The sequence below is a fragment of the Physcomitrium patens genome, chromosome 16, assembly GCF_059467195.1.
Source record: "Physcomitrium patens ecotype Gransden chromosome 16, ASM5946719v1, whole genome shotgun sequence".
NCBI lineage: Eukaryota > Viridiplantae > Streptophyta > Bryopsida > Funariales > Funariaceae > Physcomitrium > Physcomitrium patens.
Window position 1 is genome coordinate 9,334,195 of NC_143425.1, and position 16,875 is coordinate 9,351,069.

The 16,875-nt window shown below is 38.9% G+C and overlaps 3 protein-coding genes across 9 annotated transcripts; 1 reads left to right on the forward strand and 2 right to left on the reverse strand.

Annotated features, from left to right (window-relative positions):
• Window positions 1-382: 382 nt before the first annotated feature.
• LOC112293316 (uncharacterized) lies at window positions 383-2,726 on the reverse strand. Of its 2 annotated transcripts, none has more exons than XM_090256933.1 (3): window positions 1,962-2,726; window positions 964-1,173; window positions 383-803 (listed from the first exon to the last, which is right to left on the reverse strand). In XM_090256933.1, the coding sequence occupies exon 1, from the start codon at window positions 2,410-2,412 to the stop codon at window positions 2,047-2,049; it is 366 nt and encodes a 121-aa protein (XP_090113059.1). In that variant the 5' UTR covers window positions 2,413-2,726; the 3' UTR covers window positions 383-803; window positions 964-1,173; window positions 1,962-2,046. The 2 variants fall into 2 exon arrangements, with proteins under 2 accessions (XP_090113059.1, XP_090113058.1); XM_090256932.1 differs by having other exon boundaries at window positions 383-851.
• Window positions 2,727-4,726: 2,000 nt separating this feature from the next.
• On the reverse strand, window positions 4,727-9,577 carry LOC112293566 (uncharacterized). Of its 2 annotated transcripts, XR_016507087.1 has the most exons (9): window positions 9,416-9,577; window positions 8,777-8,977; window positions 8,326-8,566; window positions 7,684-8,120; window positions 7,315-7,413; window positions 6,272-6,907; window positions 5,737-6,099; window positions 5,105-5,544; window positions 4,727-4,935 (listed from the first exon to the last, which is right to left on the reverse strand). XR_016507087.1 is itself a non-coding variant. In XM_024543149.3 (8 exons), the coding sequence occupies exons 2-8, from the start codon at window positions 8,930-8,932 to the stop codon at window positions 5,269-5,271; spliced, it is 2,208 nt and encodes a 735-aa protein (XP_024398917.1). In that variant the 5' UTR covers window positions 8,933-8,977; window positions 9,416-9,577; the 3' UTR covers window positions 4,919-5,268. The 2 variants fall into 2 exon arrangements, 1 of the variants encoding a protein (XP_024398917.1); XM_024543149.3 differs by having other exon boundaries at window positions 4,919-5,544.
• Window positions 9,578-9,775: 198 nt separating this feature from the next.
• Window positions 9,776-12,517, forward strand: LOC112293567 (uncharacterized). Of its 5 annotated transcripts, none has more exons than XM_024543152.3 (6): window positions 9,776-10,172; window positions 10,417-10,508; window positions 10,919-11,094; window positions 11,506-11,554; window positions 11,684-11,826; window positions 12,026-12,517. In XM_024543152.3, exons 1-6 carry the CDS (start codon window positions 10,114-10,116, stop codon window positions 12,107-12,109), a joined length of 603 nt encoding a protein of 200 aa, XP_024398920.1. In that variant the 5' UTR covers window positions 9,776-10,113; the 3' UTR covers window positions 12,110-12,517. The 5 variants fall into 5 exon arrangements, with proteins under 5 accessions (XP_024398920.1, XP_024398922.1, XP_024398921.1 ...); XM_024543154.3 differs by having other exon boundaries at window positions 10,919-11,067; XM_024543153.3 differs by having other exon boundaries at window positions 10,919-11,047; window positions 11,483-11,554.
• Window positions 12,518-16,875: the final 4,358 nt, after the last annotated feature.

Consider the following 16,875-nt stretch of genomic DNA (forward strand, 5'->3'; position numbering starts at 1 on the left):
CGAAAATGATGACGTTGGGATGTGCAAACAATCACTTGATTCAGACGTTGAATTTCAATTACTTGATAGACTTGTCAACAGATCTTGCTGTGATAATGAGCTCAACTGCGCATCCTCAAATCGCCTCAAAGTTATGCTCTCACAGTACCAGAATATCAGCACTATCACCCGACAGTCAGCGTGAGTAATATAAGGGTTTTTTTTTCTTTCTTTTTTTTGGTTTGAACCTATTCTCCGTTGTGTAATTTATGTCGGTTACCATGACGAACAAGTATCACACTTGGTTAACACCAGGATGATTGGTAATTACAAGTAAAAAAGAGGGGGCTTGGCGGTGGAATAGATGGAGAGCTCCATGCAAAGCCCACGATATCATAACCAATGATGTTTCAAACCTCCAGGCGGGAAGTGGAGAGTGGGATTAAGAACGGAGGATGAATTACAGTAAGCTGCCAGGCTTCCTGCAGATCTTTGTCCCGTTCTTGACCATTCGAGGCATTCAATATGCTCGATAACTCGTACACGGTACATAAAATGTCCTGAATGTCTTTAATGAGAGGATCAAAAGAGGGATTACCAACAGAAAGTTGGCCGCTGGGCAATAATCGTTGCACCGAAAAAATTCGGTGATGAGGTGAAAACTGGATCGATCCTATAAAGAAAATGGATCTCCTCAACAAAACATCTATGCGCTGCATTGTGAAAAACTTGTCTTCAATCACAACATCGCTGTACATTACCCGGACGCACACTCCCTCGGGGAAACGATCCGGCGGACTAAGGACGCAGTGCAGGCTACCAGGCTGTAGATCCGCGACGAGAGATTAGATCTTGATTGATATTCTGTTGGACTTCCAGTGACACACATTCTTTTCAGCAAAGAAATTTTGTTTCACGCGATAGAGTTACGAATTCACTGGCAACAGCATGGAGCTTTACTTGCCCATTTGATGTACACGTTACCTTAACTCAAAACGCACCACCGGGCGGAGGAGCTTGAAAGAGTACCCGAGGACAGTTTTTCTCCCTTCGTTTCTTGACAAGCATTAGGATGAAGAAAACAGCGAAGGTCAGCAGCAACACTCCAAAAATGACCGCCATTGAAATCGCACCGACTATGGAAGGTGTTGACGTTTCGTCCACGCGATATGTATACGTCTCACGAAGTAACACCTTACAGAGTTTCAATTAGCAGTCAAAATTGTGGCCTGTGAGGCAGATTCAGAATAATCTAAACTAAAGGCAACTGTAGAAATCAGAATCTTCATTCACAACAACTACAAAACCAAAGTATTGTGAGAGGAGGAATCATGACTTAACGATGTTAAACCAGCCGCAGCTTACTAAGAAATGGTAGGAGACTAGCACTTCAATGATTGTGTATTAAGAGAATGCTCTCTGATTAGAAACCTCGCCGAAAGACACACAAGTAAAACAAGATACTCAAAGGCAGGACTTTTAAAAGTAATCCCTGACGATATTACTGTTTGATTGATTGAACCTAGCAGTGCTCGAGGACCTCACACGACGACGTCATTGATGCCACCGAGCGAAAGATAGTTCAATGCAGTCGCGCCTGCAGAGTGGGTTGTATTTTTGTGAACTAAACAAATGTCGCTTGGACAGCATAAGGGAGGGAACCTATATCCAGCCGTCTCATTTGTCAAGGGAGTCAATGGAGCAAGACATTGAAGTACCTCATGCATATGGCTATTGGCGAAATGAGAATTCTAGGCAGGACGCGACATCATTGTGTGAGACAATACCAAATTCCTCTAATTAGAAGCATCCATCCATCTATGAAACTGACATGCGAACATTCACCCCACAACAATGCCAACAGACAGTAACACCAACCTCCAATTGCACCGCCTACTAGCATTGTGAGAGATTTTGAGAAGCATTTGCCAAGACAATCATTACTTCAGTTCAAGTGTGGAAGGTTCTTTAGGGGCACTTACGGAGTGAAGAAAGAGGTCCTCCGTTCGCACTTGAAATTATGAACATGGGACACTGGCCGCACAAATTTGTTATCACACCACAGATCTAAGGGAGATCCAGCTGCCGGGACGCATTGTGAGCTGTGGGTGGGTAGAAGGTCTTCTTGCAGACACAAGCAATGCGATTGAAAGCAATATTGTTCAGACCAGTGCAACACTCAGACGTAGGAGCATCCTCCACCATTGTCAATAAACTTTGACAACTTTGTGTCTGCTTTCTCATGATCTGGTCATCGTCAGCATTGCAGTGGTTAGGGGAAACCATTGAGGCACTCGGAAGACTACAGCTGATGGGTGGATCAGACGAGGCAGATGTCAGTGAGGCAGTAGTTGGGTATAACACTTGTGGTGCCACGGATGCTAGAAGTGTGGGTAAGAGAAAATTTCTCAGCACGAAAGCTGCTGCGGCCATGGAAACGGCCTAGACTTGAGACCCGCAATACTCCAAGTTGTTTTCACATCCTACTTGGCCCTCCAAAGGGCTGATCCCCCTTCCGTCGTCGAATTTCGAATCTAACACCTATCTCCCACTATCTCTTGGTCTTGTCTCATCCTCAAGAGTACCACGAAACCTGCAGATCAAATCCACTCCACAGTCCCTCTCTCAAACAACCATTGACCCAGTTGACAACATTCAAAACACTTAACGCAAGAATCATTCAATCTGGCTTCGGTGAAGTCCAACCAACCGGCAGCTGACGAAGTTCAACCCAAGAATTGATGTTCCAGGTGCTCACCACCAAATCCGTGCATGATGGTGACAAAGACAAGGATTCATGTGACAGTACCCATCTAACGACCCTTTCCAGCCCCAAGCTCCACCAATGAGCCCCACACCCTCGCTACCTCCTTCTCTCTCAACGCTTCCCTCAATAACCGTCACTCTGACGATCCTAACATTCCCAACTCAAATCTCATCAATGTAACAGATCACAGTCTTGGTGCACCACCATTAATACTAATAAGTGCAGTCAGATAGGTGTATGCAGGCAGGCGGCTTAGGTCATGAGCAAGCCATATTCCATACTTAAAAACCATTTTCAATCAAGCTCAAACTGTAGCTTATCCTTCAGACAACACTATGTTCTGATACCGATTCTCACAAAGACTTGGCACCAAAGGTGCGGAATGAAGGACAAAAAGGAGCAACAAACCGAAACAAAAAGCAGCCTCCATAAGGGCGTGGATTTTCACGGTTCAATGGAGAAAAATGTGGAGTTGAATGCCCATAGGTCGTCCGTCGGACAATGTTGTGGCTGTGTCAGTGAATGTGTGTGAATGTAAACGAATATCTCAAAACAGGGAGGACCCTGACGAAGAAATACTCGTAGAATCATCGAGGCACACGTTAGGGTGCAATTTTGAGAGTTCTGATCAGACGGAACCCAACTGTGTGCTGAGCAAAGCATGAATACACATATAACGATGAAACAAACATCGTCGTCACCAGTCGACGACATGGGTTCCTTTTAAGTGGCGAGGGTGCTGCAAACGCAGCACGTGAGAATGGAATGTGCAGGTCACGGAGATGACGGCTGCAAAAATGCAAGTGAAGGCCCCTGCCCAGGAAAATGAATCTGACGAAACTCCGCAACGATCTTCATGCATGGCAGTTCACCATCACAAAGGGAGATTTGCCGAATAGCATGCTTTCAATTTATAATTTAAGGTGCTCCGGAGAAAGGCGGCGGAGATATGAATGTTCACTCACGAGAAGCTTGGGGCTAGGGTGTAGGGTGGATTCCCTAATATCATGCCAAGATAGTATTAAGAAAACCTAGATTGTATGCATAAGTACTTAATGCAAAGGGAAAGATGCAAGACAGTATGTGAATCTATTTGAATGTTGGGGTTTTTATTTTTTATTTTGGGATCATTAAGTCAATGTTTTCAACATTGCGTGGTGTTTATTATAAAAGCAATTGTTCTGCAAATAATCATGTTGCTTTTGTCATTCATGTGTCTTTCTTTTCTTTTTATTTTGTTTTTATTTTGTTTTTTTGTTTTTTTTTTTGTTGTATCACTGGTAAGTACAGAGGCACTTTATATCTAGAAACCTACTTTGAAAGCCCATGGTTCACATGCCTAACTAAGGTCATGAAATAGATCAATATATTTTCTTTTATTTAGTTTAATTACAAACAGTAACAAGAAGTATATAAAATGCAATTTTTCTAAATGACTTTTAAGAAATTTGAAACATAGCTACTAGATTTTTTCTAAAGACTACATGTTTAAGATTTGCTCAACACATTTTTTGCAAGAGAACACTATTTATACTATGTAGGAAAAAAATACATTCCACCTCATATTTTGCCTCTTAGGGCCATTAGACTCATTTTTCTAAGTATAAAGCCAAAATCAAGAGGCTTCTCAATTTCAACCAATCAAAACATTTATAAGCCAATGCCTCTCATCTTGGCCCCTAAATATGAAGTACCCCATAGAATCTAATATTTTTGACAAACAATTAAACTATGTATTTAATTGTGTTATGGTATTTTATTTTATTTGATGAAAAATAATTATATGTTTATGTTTGTGATACAAATATACAAGCTAAGTATAATTTATTATTCATTAATTTTTAATATTATTAAATATATCAATTGGTTTATTTAGATAAATAAGTATTAAGTATTTGATGGAAAAATAAAAACTTTAAACCTTATACACACATACATACTTATTAACATACAATGAACTTAATAAATGTATCAAGAATATGCTTAATTATGGATTTGTAAAACAATTCATATTAAAATATAGTTAACATGAACCTAATTGAGTTGGCCCTGAAAGCAGGTGGGCTCAGTTGATGCTCAGATGATTTCAAAAACTCACCTCCAAGAAACGTAGTTAATCTTCACTGTTCATCTGGTGAGCCAATCACAGTTGCACAGAGCAAGTACTCAAGCTGAAGATCAATTTGCACCTAGATTACGTCAGGGTCTCAGTATAGTGTTCGGCAGATCATCTTGCACTAACAAATTGTGCCCCAAGAAAAAAGTTAAAGGAATTTTTCGATTTAAGCACGTTGGGAAGAGCCAACAACTTGTACTAATTTGACTACAAGATGGTAGTGCAGGGAATAAGCAAGATACCAGGACAATGGATGTGCGAAAGGTTCTGATTTCTGCAGGTTAAACATCACCTTGCCACACTATAGAGTGTATGCAACCAAGATCAGATTTGCATTCAGTCAAACAGCACTGACCGCTGGCTTGCCTTGATGGATGAAAAAACCCACTGATGACAGTATCATAAGTTACAACTCCCTGAAGGTAAGATTCAATCGGCCTTGCTTTATATTTGTTTTGTCAATCAGTTCCTTAGGCGCAGATTTGGGAATAATGGATTCGACTCCATGAAAAATCATTCGTGAAGGTCCACCGAAGATTAGGACGTCTCCAGATTCGAGAGAAATCTTCTCTGCCTTCTGTGGGTCTCTTTCTTTGCCGTAGGCAAATATCCCAGAGTCGCCCACTGAGAACGAGACCACAGGAGACCCTCGCTTAAGACTTGCTGCGCTCTCATCCTTGTCCTGATACGTGCCGATTGCACTCGTGAGCTCCAAGGCAATACACTTCATGAAAAAAGTAGAAAAATCCAAGATTGAAAAAGCAATTGAAAAATGCACTGCGTGCGTGCGTGCATGCGCATACATATACATAAACAAAAACGTACTGATAAATAAATGAAAAAATAAAAACAAACTAGTGATAATAGTACTTACCTGGTGCATACCTAGTGCACCAGTTTGTTCATAGAAGTTGACGATACACACAGTGGGATCCATGTTTGGTAGTTCTCCTTCGACTTGCTTTCTGCCCAGCTTGAGCCCACCTGCTTTCAGGGCCAAATCTTGAGCTCTTTGTAAAGAACGCTTCACCAAGTCGGAAAACTTTTCAGGAATAGCCGGTGGAGTGGCATTGTCATGATTTTGGCGACGTGGAACATAGGAATTGGTAGTGGCATCCCAGTGCTTCTTTCCTAAACACATCATTTGCAAACGCATGTGCCTGCCATCCGCAAATGTAGGTTGATAGAAGCCCCCATAGCCTCTGCCAAGTGTTGAGCACTCTCTCACAATCTCCACCTGACACAAGGTATAAATACATTTGTAAATATGACTGACATGATCAAGTTCAAGAGCATCGTGAATCATACTATTGTAAAATAGATTGCAAGGATATTGTAGAGAAATAGGCACCGTGAATCTGATGAACTCAGTAGCTTTAAGAGAATCCATAGAAGTGTTAGTGACATACCTGGTCATCAATGGACAGCCACCCTTTCAACAAAACCATACCCGGCATCAACACAGTGTCACTCCATATAGAAGGAAGTGCAAGGTCTGGTCTATTTTGATCTAAAAGTGAAGGTGCCAGCATGATAGCTGCCCTTCCATCACTCCGTTGGGAGCTTGGAATACAGATATCAAAATTTTCTTGTTTCTGCTTTTCAACATCACTTCCCTGCCTACCATCTTCATTTCGTGATCCATTCATACTTGCATTTCGATTATCAGTCATACAAACTGGTTCATCATCCATCGAGCTTCGTGTTCCCCGTACTGTAGGTCCAGCCCACCCTTTTGAACTTGTAGGTTCACCTTCAATATAAATGCCACCTAGTTGTTGCCCCAGGACAGCTTCAAAAATAGGGTCATCGTGTTGAACTCGCCCTGTCCTGTCCAGAACCATCCCTTGAAGTTGATTGATTAGCTTTTCAGAATTTTTGGTACCTGTTGCTCCTTTAGGGCCCACATACACAGGATTACTATCAATGAATGGGTTGGGTATTATGCGATAATCAGAAGTTCCACTTTGTCCACTATCCCCTGCCAGTACGAGGTTCTCATGAGGAGAATTGCCTTTGCCATCTCCTTTATCTTCCATCACAACCTGACAACGAATAAATACATCAGACTGAAGCACAACACACCAACCATTCTCGTAACATCAGATTTAGTAACAAAATCTGAGTAGTTTGGTCAGCTTGGACATAGATAAAGACCCCTGTTGCGTCCACAAAAGCCTTATATAATTTGCACTGCTACGCCAAATGAGTTGAGAGCAAGCTTCAAATGAAAAGTAATTGAGTCTTTGCAACAGTACATCTAGATGTGGTGAAAACAGATACACTCTCTGATAGCAACACTCACGAGCGCATCGTAGGAGTTAATGACCCTCTTTCACATGACTTACAAAAAATAGACCAGAAAATTGCAATGAAGCAAGGGAAATGCCAGACAGAGTAGAAATCCAAAGCCAAGAGATCGCAATAGATTGCGATGAAGTCCTCTAAGTACCTTACGACCGAGAAGATCAATCGTTACAACAACACGTTTCCTTCTTTCTGCTTCAATGCGTTCTTCCTCTTCTTGCCGCTGCCGCAGTAACAGCTTCTCCTGTTAAAATGTACATTTGAAGCATTAGTCTGCCTTACAATAGCACCAAATAAAGAAATTTCGGACAGCAAAAAGTGCCGGTTTGCAAGTGTGCATGGCTTTAATAGATTAGTCATGCATAAAGGAGGACCGGATTTGTTGCACACACATAAGTTCAAATAGACAAATGTGTATCACGGTCCAAAACATTGGCAGCTTTCAGAGAATCCAATACGGATTTGATTGTACATGAAAAGATTCTGCGGTCCAGGATTTCTAGTGAATGCACACCTTGTCAGAGAGCCATGCATTTCCATCGATCTCATAGTAATCACTTTGATCATCAATAACTGTGGTGCGCTTAGCAGCCGAACGATCAAACTCCACCAAGCGATCCTTAAACGCCTGGGCAGCTGCCTCAGCATCGTTTGCGGGGGGCATACTCAAGCCCTCTAGACCTGCATAATCACTACCCTCCCTCAAGACTAACGCGCCACAGAAATTGCACGGACCCTCTCCTTCTTGCTCACAAACAATTTTGCCACAACCAAGACAGTTGTTGATAAGTTTGTGTCGGCTTGCTTGGCAGTTGCAAGGACCTCCCCTTGGAAACAAAGCCAAACCTTCAGCTGCCTCTGCTAACGTGATACCTTTACCTCCTTTACGACCTCTAGTTTTGATTGGTTTACTTGATTGCGATAATCCCGATTTTGAAGATGCCGTTGACACTGCCACAACACCGAACAAGCATTCAAGAGCTTAACTAAAGAAACCCATAATGACATGGTGACTAGAGTTAGAAAACCTAGCGTCATTCTAGCTTCATCAAGAACAACATGCCAACAGAGCTTTGTCTTTGTATGCTGCAGTAAACGCGTTATGTCTGCAAGTATAAGCAATCCCAGAAGGAAAAGCTACAATAGGCCAATCCACCTTGAGGAGAGTTTCCTTGAACCTCTGGTGTGTTCGGTTTCTGCTTTATCGTTTTGGATGTCTTTTTGCTTCCTGCTAAAAATGTCTCATCTTCTTTTGGTTTCATATAAGCATGTAAACCGGTTTCTCCCTGGGCCTCCCTTCCATGGTCGTGAAACATGAATACATCACTATATCCATCACCTCTTCTGCGCAAGTATTCGGTCACAATGTCCTTACATTGCTCTTCACCAACTATGCTCTGCAAGTTGACCGATCTGCATGTGTTAATCGCAGGACATGGGATATGTTCGTAGGCCTCAAAAAACTCCGTTCCCAATGATCTAAACTGCTCCAACACATATTTAGGTCATTTCGTTCTTTGAAAAAACTCAACATATCAATCATCTCTCAATAACCTTGTCAACAATGTACCATCGCACCATTCAGGAGGACGTGAGGAAGATCTTACAAAGAGATATTGCTGGGCTTCTGATGGAGCAGCAATTTCGCAGTAGGACACCAGATCACTTACGAGCCCCTCGTCAAGTTGGAGGGCTGGACTAGAACCAGAACACTGATCCAGTAAAGCCTGCTGCAGCCATTGTGCTGCAGCTGACACTGCCATTGATATCTAAGAACTCAACAGCCGTCGAATTTTCCTTATCTAGCCCTGCATACAGCAGAAGATTAGTAGTCGAATCTACAACGTAGAGCTTTTCTGGTGCAATAAGAATCGCCAACACCATGACCACCATTCGACACGCACGGGATTGTCACCCAGAGCCTATTCAATGCACAACACTTCGAAGAATTATAAACCTATCTGTACGAGTTACATAAGCCAGAGGATCATAAAACTCGTGCCCGTAAAAGAAAGACCTAAACCTAAAGCCGATTCATAGAATACGTTCTCTTGTTTCTGTAACAATTTCTGAGCAGTGCTCAATTGTAGCTGAATCATTCACTTCCATCCAATCACAAGGAAATAAGGCAGAATTGTACAGCTAGAGCGCAGAATTGTGCCTACCCAACGATCAATTCTTCTACATTTCATTCTAAATCATCGCTCGACTAACATACAAGCAATCGGAGACGTGAAATCACTCACCAATCTATTGATTGTATGACTCGCACACTGTCTTGATTGCCACAGTACATCCAGCTCTAGATTAGCCAAGGCATGCAGCTACACGAAGCAGGGAAGCGTTCAGAAACCACGGATCACTCCACACCAGGATTTGGGTGCAATTTTTTGGGGCTTCGGAAGACTAAAACCGCATTCGGCCTGTCATTAAAATTGGCACAGGCCATTGTGCACATCCATCCGTCTTAAACCGGTGATAGGGCATGACGCAGTCATAGGGTCCAATGGTTGACGTGGCTGGTGGTGCCCTAGTCCAACACAGAGCGAGAACAAAGCATACCTTTAGCATACCTCCTCAACTCCCAGCTCGCACTTCCTAGCTCTTTTGCGATTTGTGGACTCAATCCGAGCAATCCTGACTTGAGGAAACTCGTTAACTGGAGTGGGGTAAGTTCAGCTTCTTTTTAGTGGAGATTGGGAGGGTGTTTCGTCTGAGAACAGTTGCAACTATTTTATCGGAAGTAGAAAATTTCTTAAGCACGAGACCCTTATGATTTCCGGTACTGGAGTTGTGCATCTGCTCAACCTTTTGATGGAATTGGTATTTCGGAATAAAATCGGAGATAATCGGAGTTCTGTTAGCATTAGTTGTTGCGGAAATTGTTTGAGTGGAGTTCATGAATAGGCCGCGAAGTTAGTTCCTTGAATACCTTACATTTAAGATGTCAAGCGATTGCGAAGACAGCGAGCCTTCTTGGTGGAATAGTATCCATTTCAATAGGTATCGTGCATTATTTTTTGCAGTTATCATGGATGCTGCGAAAGCCTCGGCATAGGAAAGAAGTATTTCTAGAATGTTCCTAGGACTTGTCGTAACTTGATGAGGAATGTGAGTACAGTGGGGTCATTATCCGATTCGTTGCAGCATCGAGGAAAGGGATGATAAGCTCTGGAACTTTAGAAACTAAAATTCTGATTCCGTGACTTCAGTAATTCAGAACCTCTCTTGTGTCATTGTGGTTCAGATTTCTGAATCAAATCCGTAGAACATTAAATCAAACACGGATGGCAGCTGAGAAGTTAGCTCCAACTGAACGCCATCGCTTCGAGCATGATGGTGAGCGCCTCTCATATTTGATTGAATCTTGGAATCCAACTATCTAGTTCAGTCTCTAGGTCAAGTCTTCTCTGCTATTAGTTAAAGGTTTTAGGATTGTAAGGGTGGCGGGCCTCCTAATTAACTGCGATTCGCAGCTAGCATATGCTACTCGTTGAGCTTCATGGTTTCTCAGTCGCACCTCAGCTGTAATGAATCGGGTTTGTGGGTACCGTTTGTGTGGATGCCTAGAATAATTATGTGGAATCAAGTATTCTATGTTATAAATGGCACGTCATTTTGTATCTTTGTGACAACCTTGGTGCTTTTAATTGCTAGTAGTCAACACAAAATTCATTTTTTTAATAGGAAAGAACAGGGCTCATGGATATGATGGTGACATTGAAATTTGGCGTTGTTTCGTTTGGCAGGAGACTTGATTTATGAGTGGGATCAACAACTGGAAGAGGTCAATATTTACATACCTTTGCCCGAAAGGCTTCCTACTAAGCTGCTCTATTGCACTATAAAGCCAAAACATTTGGAGCTAGGCGTCAAAGGCAATCCTCCTTATCTCAACGTGCGTGTTTGCAATGATCCTCTTACAGTTCGTCGAATTCCTTAACTTTCTGACAATGATTTACTTGTCATCAGTTGTTCAGCGTATGCATAACATGCTACACCATAATTAAGGGTCGCATTCTTTAGAAGTTTTCGTCCTTATTCTCATACAACTTTGAACTCCAAACTTTTAAACTGCTAAACAAACCAACGCTGACACATAAAGAGACAAAAGCATGGAGTTAATCAAGTGAGATTGGTTTACCTTACTTGTCAAGGAACGCATTCTACTCATCAAGCAGTAAAGTTCAATGGATGATGAAGTGGCTTGAAAAGTTTTCTTTATCCCTCTTGTTTAGATTTGATGTAATTACAAGCATATCTCTTGCTTATCGATGATGGAGATTTCAAATAATGAGCTCGTCTGGGCTTAGGGACTTGTTTGGTTTTTCTGCAGCATGATCTAGCAGGGGCAGTGAAGACTGATTGCTCATTTTGGACAATTGGTGAGACTTCCTACTCTTCATGGCTTCAAACTCGAAATCAAGCTTTCATTAGTATGAAAACAGTGATCTATCGTTGTGATTATTTCCGTTTTCAGAGGCTATTGGTTTTTACGATGCGTTCTGTTGCAGAGGACCGCGTGATGCATGTGACACTACAGAAGCGAGAGAAAGGCCAGCCTTGGCCTTCAGCCATAGCTGGGCATGCTCCCTTAGATCCACTTAAGACTGAGCAAGAGAAGCAGCGTCTAATGCTGGAAAGATTCCAAACAGAAGTATGTTTCACTTAGTAGGCTAATTAAGCTTCACCATCAGTGCAATTTCAGTGTCTCATGTGGTCCACCGAATGTGAATATGTTAAAGTAGATTTAATCCAAACTTCTAATCCTAGTGACAGTCATAGATTTATTTCTTTATGTTGAAGCTTCACGTTTATACAATTGGTGCCTGACTTGTGGAGTTGGCTGCTTGCAGCACCCAGGCTTCGACTTTTCCAATGCTGAGTTCAACGGAAACGTACCAGATCCAAGCAAATTTTTAGGCGGTATGCAACATTAATCAGATCATGAAACTAGGACATACGCACTACAACTTTTTATATTACGATGTTCGACGGCTGTGGTCTTCGACTGGATATCCAAGTGAATATTCAAACACTGGTTTCCAAAGAAATTTGGGTGAAAGATGTCGATTCTTTTGTGGACACGACGCTATTACCTGCGCATAGGTTAGACTATTGTGCAAAATATGTCCTGGTGGCTTCCATTGTGAGGAAGCGCAACTGAAAGAGAAGCCCGTTCTTTGAAAAAACTTCGATATCCTTCTTATCATGCACAATAGCGTTATGGAGTGACTCATTTCATTATTTCTGTGTTACTTGCCTCGAAGCTGAATTCCTTCCAATTCATGGAATCTAATATCGAACCCAATATTGAGCATTGGTGACTGAAATTAAGTTATTGATCATTACTTGCTGCAGACAGTGAATGCCGGTCATGGTATTTTTTTTAGGTTCACAACTTCCATTCTGCATTGGCCGAAGCGATTGCAGTTCACGTATGGAAGATGACTGAATTAATGAACAACCTAGTTTGGTAAATCCGTCTGTTACTGCTCTGCAATGCGGATATTACTTTCAATCGTGATAGAAACTAATTGCATTTCAGTATGAGTAATGTGAAATTAGAGGTTGGTTAAAAGAAACGGTTTTTGTAAGCCACAAGTCGTCATACGTGAATTTGTACATTCAATCTCCCACTTTTACATTGTCATACCCAATCGTGACAACAACTAAGGGATTGTGTTTAATCGAAGGTCTTTAAAATGACACCATAATGCCACAGAATAAGATTTCTGTCATAATCACATATAATTACATGTTCAATGAAACTAATGTGCAGTTGGCATTTTTACATTTATGAAGTGCTTTGAAATAAATTCGTAAGTAATTTTATTTTAATAGTTTACTAGCATTTTTGCAATCTAAGTGGGTCTCTATGTTCAGAAGCCTATTTCAAAATGTCATGGTTCAAAATGTTTATTAAGGTTTCTTTTTTGGAGGAGAAAATCCTCTTTTAGAAGTTTTGACCTCTGCATGTAGTATAAAATGAGAAAAAGGCCATGAAATAGATCAAATTATTCTAAATAAATCAGCTCATATTTTGATTGTAATAAGTATGAGAAATATACAATAAAATATTGATAATGTTAATAGTAATTTCTTTCCATAGTTGTATTTAGAAATTGTTGACACAAATTTTCAGAATATTTCAAAATCTATCTCTGAAGATGGGTCTAATGAAATTTTTAAAAAAAACAACATTATTCATCCTTGGTAGAAAAAAAGTGCACATAACCTTCTTCTTTTTTTTTTTCTTTTTTTTTTTTTATCTAATAGAACTTTAATGCTGAATTTTTTGAGTAGAAAGCCAACTGAACAAAGCTTCTTAATTTCAACCAATCAAAGAATTTTAAAATTGTGGCCTCTCACTTTGTCACCTAAATACAAAAATCCTTAAGATTAACTTTTAATAATTTTAAAACATAATAATCAATTTCTTATAATACTTTTACAATATTGGATAAATAAAAATCAAAGTTTATTTTTTTTTAAATATTGATCCTATCATTCATAATTTTTTTTAAATACAATGAGGACATTATATTGAAAAGTATTTTACAATAAATGAAAAAATCAAAACAGAAACTTATCATTACTAGAAATAATTTAAACATAAAATTTATGTTCAACAAATGCCAATTTATTATGGTAGGGCTTCGGACTCTAATAATAAAAATAACAAATATTGTATATTGTGTATTTATAATAATTTTTTCTAACATAAATTCATAATTGTTTAAGTCATATTTGAATATTGTAGAATAATTTTAACTTTTAATTTAGTAGCATAAGTTAGAACTATGTTTTTAAAGATAATTATAAAAGAATGATATGACACTCAATACCAATATATTATGGGAATGTTTTTGGTAATTGGTTTGAAGAGAAATACATGTGTTGCATATAATAAAATGAGTGTTTGATTGTAATAATCCAAATGAGGTATAAACTGACAAGTTTTTAATTTAGTATAGGATTTAGTAATACATGTTCAATTCCAATAATAAAATAGAAAAAGTTTCTATTTGAGTCTTATTGCAAGGTTACTGGAAGAAAGCAACATAGAGTAATGCAAATTGCATAACATCATCAACCAGAGAAAGGAAGATTTCACCTAAAAATACAAAATTTAATTTAAATTTATAGACCAATTTACGAAGTTATTTCTTGTCATTTCTATTCCTCAAGGTTTGTAGTTTTCTTACAGAAGTTGAAACTTTCTCTTTTTTTTTTCTTTTTTTTTTTTTTGTTAATCACAAAAAGGGCTGCAGAGTATCTACACCTGTATCTTTCTTGACTCCAAATCTTGGCAACAATCTAATCGGCTATCTTTGTATGCATTAACAAGGAAAAAATAAATTTCAAAAATAAGAAATATAAAATGTAAAAAAATAGTCATCATCAAGAGTCATACTTATTCACATATTTGTTTCTAAATTCGTGTATTCATTTCAGATACAAGACATAAAACATGCAAGCTAAAGTTATGTGTGATTATTTTTGAAATACAGGTTATATAAATAAGTATGTATGTATATTTCTTAATTATATCATATACTTCTAATAAAATTAATTTTAATACTACTTCCTAGTAACACTAGTAAGGGATTAAATGAACAATTCCACAGTATTAAGTAATATGCTCAAATTTGTATGTTTCAAGTATACAATGGTAAAATTAAGTTAAAGCACATGAAATACTGCTTAAAATATCATGTTTTTGTAATTAGAAGAAAAGGAATTGGAATAATATTATTTATTGGTTACTGCTGTTAAATAACTAGCTATATAGTTAATATATACTATATATATACTATATATATACTATATATATACTATATAGTTATGATACCAATTCTTTCCTTCACTGTTTACATTTTCTATTTTTAATTCACCTTACGAAATTCCCACACCAGAATGCCTACTATAATTCAGTTCCACAACTGAAGCAATCCTTGAACCAAGAAAATGTTGAATGGGATTCCTTCACCAACAATAGCCTCATCAAATTCTAAAACCTCAAAAGGAATCTTCAAACATTCATACCCATTTCAATTTTGCACTTGCAAAGTTCATTTGTCATTTTTCATATGAACATGTATTGAGCACATATAACATCCTAAAGAATCACAATCACCCCCCCCCCCAAATCAAACAACATTAATTTATAAAGAAAAAGAAAACATACAAAAATCCCTAACCTTTTACTCTTCTTAATTGTTCAAGACTCAGAGGAAGACCTTGATTGATGTGCAGCAAATCAACAGAAGCTCCATTCCAAAGTTTTTATTTTTAATTATTTTTAATTCAACATGAGCAAGTTATCTACTATAAAAACTTTTACTATGGAATCTTCTTCCCCTCCTCAGTCATTACAACAAGTGTCTACCCCACAAACACCAGATCCACCCCCACATCAGGTCCCCATTATGATCATCAAGGCCTTCACATCACCACCGCCCTGTTTCTAGGGTTTTGAAGCACCTACACCCCCACAAACAAAATTCAAACTCAAAAAGTGGACATTGATGGGCTTGTCATCGCTATGCATGACCTCTCCTTGATGTGACCTTGATGAGATAGATAGAAAGATACATACAAATGTAAATAGATGGATACATATCTAGATGCCCAATTGGGTTTGAATAAGGAAGCAAGTAAGCTCAGTGACAACCCAACTCTTTTTCATGATTTGATTAAGGTTTTAGGGTTTGTAGGGCATGGGACTCACTTAGGGTTTGCTTTTTAATGCTTGAGAATTCTAATATGTGGGAGAGGAAGCAAAACCCATATTTGGGTTTTGTGTTTTGAAGCTCTAATTCCAGGTGGATGAGATGGCAAATTGGTGATTATTCCTTGTTTGGTCCATAGCTGCATCATATCTGAACTTGGCAGATAAGAATAATAATAACAAAGGATTGGGTTAAAAATCTAGATGATAAGTCCCAGATCATCCACTTTGCCTTGATTGTAAGCATGATGCCAAGGAGCATTCAAACTCAGAGTTGTGTGTGTTTGGAGTGATTGTATTTGAGATAGGGAAGAGTGTAAAAGAAAAAGAAAAAGAACAGAAAAGAAGAAACAAAACCAAACTGAAAGGATCATCATCATCAAATGGTTGATAAAAAAAAAAAAAAAAAAAAAAAAAATTGTTTACATGTAGCAGCACAGCTGCTGACATCATAGCAATCTCAAATACATTTGAACACAATAATTTATTCTGATAAAAGGGGGAGCAATAAAAGAAGGCCCACCCTTTCACTGGTCATGGTAGCAGCTGCTGCTGGGGGTGGGGAAGTATTGATAAACCAATGCATGAACAAAAGGAATTTCTTGGCTTCAAACATCATGAACGCTTACTTGACTATTACACAAAGAGCAACAGTCACAATGTGTATTTGTAATGGAGGCTGCTTAAAAGCAAGTACTAAGTTACATAGGTGTATATATGTGTATATATATATATATAACTCCAGCTTCAAAACAAAGAGAGAGAGAGAGAGAGAGAGAGAGAGGAACGTAGAGCATGCTAAAGGATCATGTAGCCCACAACAACGACAACAAAATAGAAAAAGATAGAAACACAAGTTCGTGTGATAGGATTTTGTTTGTTTGTTAGTTTTTTTGTTTTTTGTTTCTTCGTAAAGAGCCCCACTTCCAGCAAAATGATAAAATATCAACAAACAACATGATTCAAACATAG

What these genes read in the sequence shown, in the direction of transcription:
- LOC112293316 (XM_090256933.1), bottom strand. Translation starts at nt 2,412, where the DNA reads ATGGCCGCAGCAGCTTTCGTGCTGAGAAATTTTCTCTTACCCACACTT.
- LOC112293566 (XM_024543149.3), bottom strand. Translation starts at nt 8,932, where the DNA reads ATGGCAGTGTCAGCTGCAGCACAATGGCTGCAGCAGGCTTTACTGGAT. An exon ending in AAGCCCAGCAATATCTCTTT is followed by an intron (nt 8,567 to 8,776) that starts GTAAGATCTTCC and finishes GTCAACTTGCAG; the next exon opens with AGCATAGTTGGTGAAGAGCA. An exon ending in GTGCACTAGGTATGCACCAG is followed by an intron (nt 5,545 to 5,736) that starts GTAAGTACTATT and finishes GGCACGTATCAG; the next exon opens with GACAAGGATGAGAGCGCAGC.
- LOC112293567 (XM_024543152.3), top strand. Translation starts at nt 10,114, where the DNA reads ATGTCAAGCGATTGCGAAGACAGCGAGCCTTCTTGGTGGAATAGTATC. An exon ending in TTTGCAATGATCCTCTTACA is followed by an intron (nt 11,095 to 11,505) that starts GTTCGTCGAATT and finishes GTTTTTCTGCAG; the next exon opens with CATGATCTAGCAGGGGCAGT. An exon ending in TGGAAAGATTCCAAACAGAA is followed by an intron (nt 11,827 to 12,025) that starts GTATGTTTCACT and finishes GGCTGCTTGCAG; the next exon opens with CACCCAGGCTTCGACTTTTC.